At 40.7% G+C, this 12,928-nt stretch overlaps 1 protein-coding gene across 1 annotated transcript in view; it reads right to left on the reverse strand.

Moving 5' to 3' along the window:
• Positions 1–356: 356 nt before the first annotated feature.
• The window catches only part of brwd1 (bromodomain and WD repeat domain containing 1), a 119,863-nt gene continuing 107,291 nt past the window's right edge, over positions 357–12,928 (reverse strand). The window contains 5 exon segments of the mRNA XM_034168077.1: positions 357–1,883; positions 5,777–5,926; positions 8,391–8,690; positions 12,402–12,566; positions 12,690–12,821. Of these exon segments, the coding sequence (XP_034023968.1) occupies positions 517–1,883; positions 5,777–5,926; positions 8,391–8,690; positions 12,402–12,566; positions 12,690–12,821 (2,114 nt within the window). The 3' untranslated portion in view covers positions 357–516.

A 12,928-nucleotide genomic window follows, 5' to 3' on the forward strand; every position in this document is an offset into this window, starting at 1 on the left:
AGGCTGTGAATAATCATTTACATGTGATTTGTTAGTTTTTATTTTTAATATAGTTGCAAAAATTTTAAATAATCTTTTTTCATGTCGTCATTATGGGGTGTTGTGAGTAGAATAAATGAATTTACTCCATTTTGTAATAAGGCTGTAACATAGTGCATTAAAAGTGAATCGCTATGAATAAATTCTGGATACACTGTATTTTGATAGCACCCAAGCTGATGAGATTCCCCAGAATGCTTACTCTGCTGGCCACATCACAACAAACAGTATGGGAGGTGGCGTTTAGCTCTGTAACTTTGTGAAAACCAGCAGTTGAAATGCTTAAATTTGTATTAATCCCTATCAATGTTTTTTTGTTTTGTTTATTTCATAGAAAATATAAATATCCCTGAATGAAAGATTCACAGCATTGTCTCACGAGGACTCCAGTGCTACTACCATAACATGGCCATCAAGTGTCTGTTGGGTCTCCAGTTACTGTCTCTTCATTCACTCAAGCCTGCAGCCGCAAGTCCTTCATTCACTGTCGTGATACATTACTGTCCGCTTTCCCTGGTTCCGCGTGTTGACACGTGTGTTTCGCCTCCATCTGCTGGTTGATTCGTCACTGTCCACTCCCTCTGAAGTTTCCTGCCGGCGGCGTTTCCTTAGTTGGTGGGTAGCAGTCCTTTCACCACGTCTGGACAGTTTGTGGCACCTCCTCTTTGGACTACTGTGTGACCCTGAGCTAGCAAAAGAGTTATCAGAAAATGAAGATGACTGCTCACTTTGTGAAGAGGAACTGTGATTGCTACTGCTGTAGCTTTCTGTTTGTTTAGGTTTTTTTATCTTCACATTCATCTTTCCTCTCCTTGTGTGACTGACCCGTTCCTCCTCTTCGCTAGATCCAGACTGGGACAGGGCATCTTCTTCATGGTTATTTCCATTTTCCTGCTTTGTATTGGATTGACATTCCCTTGTGGGATGCTTGGAGCAGCCAGATCTACTGTTTTTATTGATTTGGGACACTGGTGCTTCTTGTCCATCCTCATCTTCTGAGTCTGAGGTGTAAATACGCTTTCTCTTGGAAGACAACCGATTCTTGGTTTGAAGAGATGCTCTTTCTGACTCTTCCTTTGAGGCAGAAGCCGTTTTGCTGTAACCATTTCTCTGTTTACTCTGGCTCTCACAGACAAAGTCGTCCTCAGAGGCAGAGTTGTCACTGACATATTTCTTTTTTGGTAGGGCTCGGAGGCGTGGCCTTCTGTCTGCTGTATTGTCAGACCTCTCTGATTCTTTATCTGATGAGCCAGTAGAGTGATTTCTCCATGACCTCTTCTTGGGTTTGTATTCCTGCTCAGAACTCTCGGACTCCGACGTGATGCCACAGCGGCGCATAGATTTGTTTCGCGTTTGCTTCTTTGTGTCAAACTCCTCATTGGAGTGGTTGCTTTCTATGTCATTTTCTTCAGCTTTTTTGTTGCGCAGGTTTGTGCGCTTTGGAATGTTACTATGTTCCTCAGATTCTGAGGCAGATTTTTGTTTTTTCAATGAAACTTTGTTTTTTTTCCTGGAGTCCTTTTGGCATTTTTCCTCTGTATTTCTTCCATTCTGATGTGGGCGTTTACGAGAACTGTAATCTTCTTCATCAGAGCTTACAGCAGGCTTGGTCCTGCGTGCAGTGTCCTCGGCTGCTTCCTCTTCCTTGTCAGTTGTAATGCTATTTTTCTTGTTTGTAGGGGACACTCTTCTCTTGGTGGATTTCTGAGATGCAGCTGCCCGTTCAGACCCTTTAATTTCCTCCTCAGCTTCTCCACAACTCTCCACAGCTTGCTCCTGCTCAGAGTCGCTAGTATCAGATATATGAGGCTTCAAATTCCGGCCATTCACATGTGGCAAAGAATCTGGAAGGGAGAGTTGAAAAGACATTTGTAATATAAACACAGCATTATCACAGCTGCAAAGTGACAGGTTAAATTTCATCACCTGTCCCCCGACTAAAGCAGTGTGTCTAAAAGTCACTTCGCACATCTCATACAAACAGAAAGGAACACACAATGCTGACCTTCAGACCACGTACAACCCCAAAACAGAAAAAGGTGGAATGACATAAAAATGTGAATTAAAATTAGGGCTGGGTATTGATTCTAATTTCAAGAACTGATTTGATTCCGATTCTTAAGATTCAGAACTGATTATTTCAATTCGATCCGATATTGATTTGGGTTAGTGTTATTAAAAATATTTTTTTGAACCGTTACCTGCTTGTCTAGTTATGCAACATATTAATACCAGTATTATATTGACATTTGACAGCAAATTAATGAAGTATTGGTAGTTAATAATGATGGCTATAAGACTGATGGCAAGAACTAATCCCCCTCCCAAAATGATAGAGTAGCATTTTTATTTTATAAACATGCTGAAGGGCAAAATTGCTGAACAGATCCAAGGCAGCCAAAAGAGGGCACCAGATGTTTCTTTTGGCTTTAAATTAAAGCTGTAACTAAGATAACAACAGCAGCAGCAAAAAAACAACAACAACAACAAAAAACTGGCTTTACTTCACAAAATTTAGCCCTCAAAATGCTGCAATAGTGTTTCAGAGAGTTAGAAATTTTAAAATTTTCCATAGGAGAATGACCCCGGTCTCCCCTACAAATACTCACATCTGTAGCGTTTGGTGTGAGGCACGCTGCAGGACAATGTTTCCCACAGCCGCACAGTGAGCGCTGGTGAAAAGGTTCTCACACAGTGCACAGGACTTTTTTTTTGGGGGGGGGGGGGGGGGTTGGGGGGTTCCACGGTGTGGATTAAACGGCAGACGATCCATTTTTCAAGACAAGAATCACAGTAGTCATGACTGACATTTAAATTACTTTGACAGAGATTGAGCAATAAATTGTGGACCCGCTGCTTCTAAATCAGAAGCAGCAGGTCCACAATCAATGTCGAAAAATGATCGTCACACTCTCGTGAACAGCGTCGTAGTGGCCCAACTGCAGCGTAATATTTTCAGGCACACTTATAACACTGGCTAGCAGTACATACATACAGACATACATACATATATACATACACACACAGTGAGGAAAATAAGTATTTGAACACCCTGTGGTTTTGCAAGTTCTCCTACTTAGAAATCATGGAGGGGTCTGAAATTTTCATCTTAGGTGCATGTCCACTGTGAGAGACAATCTTAAAAACAGAAATCACAATGTATGATCTTTTAATAATTCATTTGTATGTTACTGCTGCAAATAAGTATTTGAACACCTGTGAAAATCAACGTTAATATTTTGTACAGTAGCCTTTGTTTGCAATTACAGAGGTCAAACGTTTCCTGTAGGTTTTCACCAGGTTTTCACACACTGCAACATGGATTTTGATCCACTCCTCCATGCAGATCTTCTCTAGATCTTTCAGGTTTGGAGTTTCAGCTCCCTCCAAAGATTTTTTATTGAGTTCAGGTCTGGAGACTGGCCAGGCCACTCCAGGACTTTGCAATGCTTCTTACGGAGCCCCTCCTTAGGTGCCCTGGCTGTGTGTTTGGGGTCACTGTCATGCTGGAAGACCCAGCCATGACCCATCTTCAATGCTCTTACTGAGGGAAGGAAGTTGTTTGCCAAAATCTCACAATACATGACCCCATCCATCCTCCCTTCAATACGGTGCAGTCGTCCTGTCCCTTTTGCAGAAGAGCACCCCCAGAGTATGATGTTTCCACCCCCATACTTCACGGGTGGGACGGTTTTCTTGGGGTTGTTATCCTCTAAACATGATAAGTGGAGTTGATTCCAAAAAGTTCTATTCTGGTCTCATCTGACCACATGACCTTCTCCCATGCCTCCTCTGGATCATCCAGATGGTCACTGGTGAACTTCAAACGGGCCTGGACATGTGCTGGCTTCAGCAGGGGGACCTTGCTGCCCTGAAGGATTTTAAACCATAACAGCATCATGTGTTACTAATGTAATCTTTGTGACTGTGGTCCCAGCTCTCTTCAGGTCATTGACCAGGTCCTCCTGTGTAGTTCTGAGCTTTCTCAGAATCATCCTTACCCCACAAAGTGAAATCTTGCATGGAATCCCAGACCGAGGGAGATTGACAGTCATCTTGTGTTTCTTCCACTTTCTAATAAATAATCATAACAGTTGTCTTCTACCAAGCTGCTTGCCTCTTCTCCTGTAGTCCATCCCAGCCTTGTGCAGGTCTACAGTTTTGTCCCTGGTGTCCTTAGACAGCTCTTTGGTCTTGGCTATGGTGGACAGGTTGGAGTGTGATTGAGTGTGTGAACAGGTGTCTTTTATACAGGTAACAAGTTCAAACAGGTGCAATTAATACAGGTAAAGAGTGCAGAATAAGAGGACTTCTTAAAGAAAAATTAACAGGTCTGTGAGAGCCAGAATTCTTGCTGGTTGGTAGGGGTTCAAATACTTATTTGCAGCAGTAACATATCAATAAATTCAAAAAAAAAAAAAAAAAAAAAAAAATATATATATATATATATATATATATATATATATATATATATATATATATATATATATATATATATATATATATATATATATATATATATATATATATATATATATATATATACACACACACACACAAACTGATTTCCGGGTTTTTGTGTTTTTTTTTTAAGCTTATGTCTCTCACAGTGGACATGCACCTAAGATAAAAATTTCAGACCCCTCCATGATTTCTAAGTGGGAGAACTTGCAAAACCGTAGGGTGTTCAAATACTTATTTTCCTCACTGTATATTTCTTTGGATGTATGAATCGATCTGTGGGAATTAAAATGAGAATCAATTTAAAATCGGCGAATCGATCTTTTCAACCTAGCACTAATAAAAATAGCTTAATAAAAATCACAGTGATCCTTACATTTACTTCTGTGACAAGTAGGCAGTTCTCAATAACTGACTTTGCTGGAAGAAGACTAGTGAGGGAACCTGCCAAGACAACTCTGAAAGAATTCTAGGCTTCTGTGGATGTGAGTGGAGAAACTGGGAATGGTGCAATATTTGCCTACCACATCCTCATTCGGAGCTCCATATTGGAGTAGAATAGAGAACTGTAAACTGGAAAAACGAACTGTAAAAAATGGCTCAAATCAAGGCTTGGATTTCCCACGTGTCTTCTGGCAAACTGCAGCTGAATTTTTTTTTTTATATTTTTCAAGAAAATCCTCCTCTATACCACTTAATCACAAAGCTATATAACTAGTGATGCAACAGACCAAAATCGTTCTCCAACCACAAGCACATAAGCTTATAACTACTGCAGAGCTGTCTGTTGTCTTGGCGGCTTCCCCCCTAGTTTCCTTCCTAGTCTCCTCCCTCCCTAGTCTTGCTAGTCCAAAAGCATGGTTTTGAGAACTGCCTACTTGAAAGATTTACCGTAATGATTGTTTTCTTAATGGTTAAGTAAAGTCCAAGACATTCAGTGACATGGAAATGTTCATGCATTTATCCCCTGACTTGTCTCAAGAAAACTTGCTGTAAAATTGATTATTTAATCCTTATATTTAGAATTTCCCCCATCCAAACTTTGTTTGGAATGTGTTGCAGGCATTAAATGCAAGATTGGATTATTATTTTTGTTATTACTACTATTACCAATAAAATGAAGTTGATCACATAAAACATGAAATATCTTTATGCTGTCTGCAATGAGACAGAAACCAAAGTAAAGGTGAGAAACAGTTTTCTTGCATTTTCCATATCATCTCAACACTTTGATTTGATGTTGCAAATTTGAAACATGACAAAGCACGTTTCTCACCCTTTTCCTGAGTCTTGACAACCTTTCTTGTCCTCTGTCTGGTGGACCTTGTAACTCCATTCTGCTGATTGTGAGAGGAGCACCAGGCATCGCTGTCTTTGCTCTCCTCATTCTTTGATTTATCAGATGTTTCTTGTGTATTCTGAGAGTCTGTAAAGAGAAAAAGATAATTAGTACAAATTAAAAATTTAGAGTCACACTGAAATGAGAAAAGGCAAGACAGGGCAAGCAGCTACTTTTGCTGCAAACAGTTTTTTTTTTTTTTTTTTTTTTTTTTAAATCATGGCATGCACATTATTTTGGTTTTACTGATCCCGTAACCCCACCCTTCATGATGCAGTATTAGTGCGTTACCTTGTCAATTTTAGACGATCTTCAAACAAACACAAACTACTATCTTGGGTCAGAGGTGTGTCTGGATTTCAACTGCCAACATTTTTATTTCCAACAGATATAACTTCAAGCTACAGTGACATTGACTCTTACTTTCATTTTAAAAGATATAAGGAAGAACCAATTCAGGTGGACAATTTATGCAAATAAATGCACACATGTATGTCAGACACGCCCCTAAGTATTTGGACACTGACCATTTCTGAATTTTTCTTCTGTACAGCACTACAATGGAGCTGAAACAAAATCAAGATGTGTTTGTAGTGTCGGCCTTTAGCTTTATTTTGAGGGGTTTCATAAAAATTTTACAATAACCACTGAGAAATTGCACTACTTTTGTTTTAGAGTCCGTCGATTATTGGTGAAGTGAAACCGGGGAATTATTGGAAATACAAATTATTACTTTTACAGCCAGTTGTCTTTAAAAGGGTCGGGATCGATGCATGAAAATTTCTAAGTAACTCAATATGTCCTTAACCAAGAATCGGCAGATGCACGTCTATTCAACACTGATGAATGAACGGTACTGTTGAACTAGTGCACCATGCCTATCTCTTGCAAGGCATCCAGGGTTTTCATGTATCCCATAATCCCTTGCATGCCAGAGAGTCGCTGGAGTCAAAACAACAGAGAATCCACATGACAATTGTAAATGAATATTATACTACAAAAATGCATTTTTTTAAATGCTTTTCATCACATTAATAAGAGACTGCTGCATGATACCCCGAAAATTTGCTAAAACAATTATAACAAATAATCTATGTCTGCTACATTTAATCTGCGTGGAATTTAATAACCACAAACCGAATTTCAGACATATTATATATATTAGTCTGGAACAAAGTGGACAAAGTGTTGTAAAGAACAATAATCAAGACAAAGAGCAAAAAGGGTAGTAGGTCAAACAGGTGGTTGCTGATGCTGGCAGCTCTGCTGAGGTAGCGAGAACTGTCTTTGTCCTCCAGGCTGGGCAGAGAGCAACCTGTGATCCTCTGGGCCGTGTTGATCACCCTCTGCAGCGCTCTCCTGTCTGCTACTGAGCACCCCCATACCACGCTGTAATGCAGTAAGTCAGGATGCTCTCAATGGTGGCTCTGTAGAACAACACCAGCAGCTTCTCCTCCAGCTTGTTCCTCCTGAGTACCCTCAGGAAGCAGAGCTGATCCTTTCCACACAGTCCCCATGGATGTAGAGCGGGGCTGGGTCAGCCCTGCCCTTCCTGAAGTCCAAGAATATTTCTTTTGTTTTTGTGGTGTTCAGCGGCAAGTTGTTAGCTGAACACCACGCTGTCAGTCGGTTGACCTCGTCTCTGTAATCAGACTCATCCCCCCTCAGCTACAGTTTGTCAGAAAGCACATAGAAATTTAGAGCTTACATATGATCTGCTTTCTTGTATGAAAAGCCTTACTTTTATCACACCCCGTGAAGGTGTAACTGGTTAAACAACAAACGAAAGATGCAGTTTCTTCAATCACATCCACAGAAGTCCTTCACAATTGTCATGGGTGTCTTGGTGGCTTCCCTCACTCGTGTTCTCTTTTCATCCCTTTAACAACTCAACTTTATTTATATAGCACTTTACAACAACTGTGGTTGAACACAAAGTGCTGTACATAAAAACATAAAACAATTAAAAGCAATAAAATAAATAAGAACAATTGTTTCATTGTTTTTAAAAGCAATTAGAAACAATAAAACAACAATAAGTAAAAGCAAACCATAAAACCCTAAAACAAAAACAGTCTCATACAGAGTTAAAAGCCAGGGAGTAAAAATGGGTTTTAAGACTGGTTTTAAAAATGGACAGTGAAGAGGCTTGTCTAATGTTCAATGGTAACTCGTTCCATAGTTCCTTAAGGGCTTTAAAAGGTTAATGAATGATAGTGAAATTCAAGGCATATTCAATGACTTGGAAATGTTCATGTATCCATCCCCTCACTTGTCTCAAGAAAAGTGGCCATGAATGTGATGATTTGAATTAAGAATGACATTTAGTTTGACGAATTAGTTAGACTTTGATTATGGGGGAATGCTGTAATTCCATAATGGTTAATGCAGTATTTTTGAAAGCTAAAAGTCTACACAACAAGCACACATTGTTTCAATTCAAATATAATATGTTGGCGTACAGAGGCAGATTAACAACAACAACAAAAAAAAAGGACCACTTATTTTCTGGTCCTGACTGTACATTAAAAATATAAACATTCTTGCCTACCTGGTGTTGAAAGCTCTTCATCAGAGTCTGAGCTGCTCTTGATCACTGTTGTACGCTTGCTGCCTCGAGCTGTGTGGCGGAGGCGGTTGCTGCTCCGTGTCTGCTGCTCATCATCTTCCTCATATTCATCATCTGATGCTTCAAGGAGTTTGATTTTATTAACAGCTGCCCTTGCCGTCTTTCTTTTGAGTGACCGTCGAACCACCATTTCCTCTTCATCTTCCTGGTCAGAGTTCCTGTAGTGACCTCTCTCCCTGCCAGATGGCCGAGTGCTGTAACCGTTCACTTCTGCTCTGCACTCTGAAAGCAAACAATGCAGTGAATAAGTATGTTAGAAAGCCAAGAACATTAACAACCTTGACTAAGCATGTCTCAAAAAAATTGAAAAGGTTAAATTTTTTGTTATATCAGAAAGTGGATTTATATATTCTAAACAATACATAAATGTTCCCAGCATTTATTGATTTTTTTTTTTTATAATTACAGCGTAGAGCTTAAAAACAAGTGTCATTGGGAGATGACATATCCCCCGGTCCCCACCGCATACTTTTAGAGCCATCGAGTTTTTTTAATAGAAGAATTTTGCAGTATGTCTGTGTCATGGAGTGACGTTGGACATAGGAAAGATCGTGAGAAAGACGGCCTGTATAGTAGAATGGCCAGATGAAAGCCACTCCCTTAATAAAAGGCACATGGCAGCCCACGTGAAGTTTGCCAAAGGCACATGAAAGACTCTCCGTCCATGAGAAACAAAATTCTCTGCTCTGATGAGGCAAAGATTCAACTCTTTGGCGTGACCGCCAGGCATCATTTTTGGAGAAAACCAGGTACCATCCCTACAGTGAAGCATGATGGTGGCAGCATCATGCTGTGGGGATGTTTTTCAGGGGCAGAAACTGGGAGACTAGTCAGACTTGAGGGAAAGATTAATGCAGTAATGTACAGAGACATCTGGATGAAAACCTGCTCCAGAGCGCTCTTGAGCTCAGACTGGGGTGACTGTTCATCTTTCAGCAGGACAATGACCCTAAGCGCACAGCCAAGATATCAAAGAAGTGGCTTCAGGTCAACTCTGTGAATGTCCTTGAGTGGCCCAGCCAGAGCCCAGACCTGAATCCGATTGAACATCTCTGGAGATGTTCTCCATGGGCTCCATGAAACACAGATGTGAAGCAGCTTTCAGAAACAGTAGTTATACAACTAAATATTAGTTCGGTGACTCATGGGAAAGCAAAATCTTCAAGCGTTTTTCAGTTAATACAGTAAATGTGACTTTGTAAAGAAAAATGCAGACACTGCTATTTTTTGAACAGACTAATATTCCTTTTTCTTCACTTTCTGTAAAGTAATACATTTGATACCTTTTCCTTTATCTTCTGATTTGGAATAGAATGTACAGTGTTCCCAATGATTTACATGTATGAAAATAAAAGCTATTATAAGGATTTTGAGCTTTACTCACTTAATAAAAAAAAAAAAACCAAACACACACTGCTATTACAACTCCTGGCAAAAATTATGGAATCACCGGCCTCGGAGGATGTTCATTCAGTTGTTTAATTTTGTAGAAAGAAAGCAGATCACAGACATGACACAAAACTAAAGTCATTTCAAATGGCAACTTTCTGGCTTTAACACTATAAGAAATCAGGAAAAACAATTGTGGCAGTCAGTAACGATTACTTTTTTAGACCAAGCAGAGGGAAAAAAATATGGAATCACTCAATTCTGAGGAAAAAATTATGGAATCATGAAAAACAAAAGAACGCTCCAACACATCACTAGTATTTTGTTGCACCACCACCTAAATCTCATTGGAACGGCACCAAACAAAAGTTCCAGCATCATCACCTTGCCCAATGCAGATTTGAGATTCATCACTGAATATGACTTTCATCCAGTCATCCACAGTCCACGATTGCTTTTCCTTAGCCCATTGTAACCTTGTATTTTTCTGTTTAGGTGTTAATGATGGCTTTCGTTTAGCTTTTCTGTATGTAAATCCCATTTCCTTTAGGCGGTTTCTTACAGTTCGGTCACAGACGATGACTCCAGTTTCCTCCCATTCGTTCCTCATTTGTTTTGTTGTGCATTTTCGATTTTTGAGACATATTGCTTTAAGTTTTCTGTCTTGACGCTTTGATGTCTTCCTTGGTCTACTAGTATGTTTGCCATTAACAACCTTCCCATGTTGTTTGTATTTGGTCCAGAGTTTAGACACAGCTGACTGTGAACAACCAACATCTTTTGCAACACTGTGTGATCATTTACCCTCTTAAGAGTTTGATAATCCTCTCCTTTGTTTCAATTGACATCTCTCGTGTTGGAGCCATGATTCATGTCCACTTGATGCAACAGCTCTCCAAGGTGTGATCACTCCTTTTTAGATGCAGACTAACGAGCAGATCTGATTTGATGCAGGTGTTAGTTTTGGGGATGAAAATTTACAGGGTAATTCCATAATTTATTCCTCAGAATTGAGTGAGTCCATATTTTTTTCCCTCTGCTTGATCTAAAAAAGTAACCGTTACTGACTGCCACAACTGTTTTTCCTGATTTCTTGCAGTGTTTCTTAAAGCCAGAAAGTTGCCATTTGAAATGACTTTAGTTTTGTGTCATGTCTGTGATCTGCTTTTTTTCTACAAAATTAAACAACTGAATGAACATCCTCCGAGGCCGGTGATTCCATAATTTTTGCCAGGGGATGTATTTTGAACACAACAGTATATACACACTGCAGGAAGCTGGATTTGAGCGGGATTCTCCAAAGTCTGAACGGAAATGTGTCCAGAAACCAGCCAGCTCAGAGATCATGACGTCATCAAACTTCCTCACTACATCTATGCACTGACAGCGTCTCCTCAACTATCCCGGCACTCAGTACAGCAGTAACAGCAAGGGCAGCAAAAAAAAAAAAAAAAAAACTTTCTTCAGCACCTCCACACCAAGAGAATCTGCTGGTTGCGCTTTGAAGCCTAGAGGAAAAACCCACACAGCCACATTGTCTTTTTTCCCCTCAGTCTCACTTTGACTAAATGAACATCCTCGCTGCATGTTGCTCTGTCCTGATTTGCCCTCTCTCCCCGCGCTAAATGCACATCCCACACCGGACATTTGGCCAATCAGAAACATCAGACAACCACAGGATATGAATGCATCAGTATCATAGAAATGAAGAAGTTCAGGATAAACCGTCAACAAACATGCAACCACTGGAAAAGTTCTCTGCCTGGTGTCTGTTCAAAGATTTGAGCATGTACAAAATCAGCTGACAAGAGATAAGATGAGAACCCGTCATTCGTGTGGGGCTCGGAGTAGACCCTCTGCTCCTTCGCATTGGAAAGAGACAGGCTGAAGTGGCTAGGGCATCTGGTAAGGATGCCTCCTGGGCGATTCCCGAGAGAAGTGTTCCAGGCACATCCATCTGTGAGGAGACCCCAGAAGACCCAGGACTAGGTGGAGAGATTATATATCCACACTGATCTGGGAATGCCTCGGTATCCCCCAGTCAGAGGTGGTTAATGTGGCCTGGAAAAGGGAAGTTTGGGGTCCCCTGCTGGAGTTGTTGCCCTCACGACCTGATCTTGGATAAGCGGTTGAAGATGACTGAGTGGTGGCACAGTGGATTAGTGGTTAGCACTGTCGCCTCACAGCAAGAAGGTCCTGGGATAGCTTCCTGCCTGGTCCTTTCTGTGTGGAGTTTCCATGTTCTCCCAGCGTTCACACTGGTTCCCTCCAGGTGCTCTGGCTTCCTCCACTTCCAAAAGGCATGCAGGTTAGGTGAATTGGAAACTTAAAGTTGACCGTACGTGTGAATGTGATTGTCTATATGTGGCTTTGCAACAGAATGGGATTCTGTCCAGGGTATACTGTACCTCTGGCCATAATACAGGCTCTAGCCCCTCTGTGACCCTTGGAGTAAGCGGGTATAGAAAATGAATGAACGTTTATCAGTACTTGTAATTTGGGATCTGCCGTTTTTAAACTTAAACCTGTGTCAGTAACTGTTACCTGTTCTTTTTTTACGTGTGGCAGCACTATTTCTGGTTAGCCGCATGCTTCTGTTGTTTTTACTCCTGCTGGGGTATCGGCGAAATGAAGACTGGGACGACCCTTCCCCACCCTCTTGCTCGTCATCTTCACTGTCCAGTTCTTCCTCTACACGGTGACTCTCAGCTATTGGCAACAGAGACATATTTTCACATTTCAATTTGCCAAACACTAGTCCAGTTATATCTCTGATTTAAGTGAGGACAAAAATGAAGTGATGATTTTAACACAACATGTTTAATTACCAACCTTTTTTCTTCTGATTGGCACAATTATTTCTTCTAACTCTTCCTTTGTCTTGGCGACGATGGTTGATGGATGAGTTGCGATGGCGTTCCCCTTCCGACTCACTCAACGGCTGCTCGCTGTCACTGTCAGACTCTGTCACAGAAAACATGAACATTCATTCCAACAAAGAATGACCCCCCCACAGCAGAGGTTTTCAACTCATTCCTGAAATGACCAAGAGCGTGCAGGTTTTCTTTGTA

Source organism: Thalassophryne amazonica, chromosome 4 (genome assembly GCF_902500255.1).
Source record: "Thalassophryne amazonica chromosome 4, fThaAma1.1, whole genome shotgun sequence".
Classification (NCBI taxonomy): Eukaryota; Metazoa; Chordata; class Actinopteri; order Batrachoidiformes; family Batrachoididae; genus Thalassophryne; species Thalassophryne amazonica.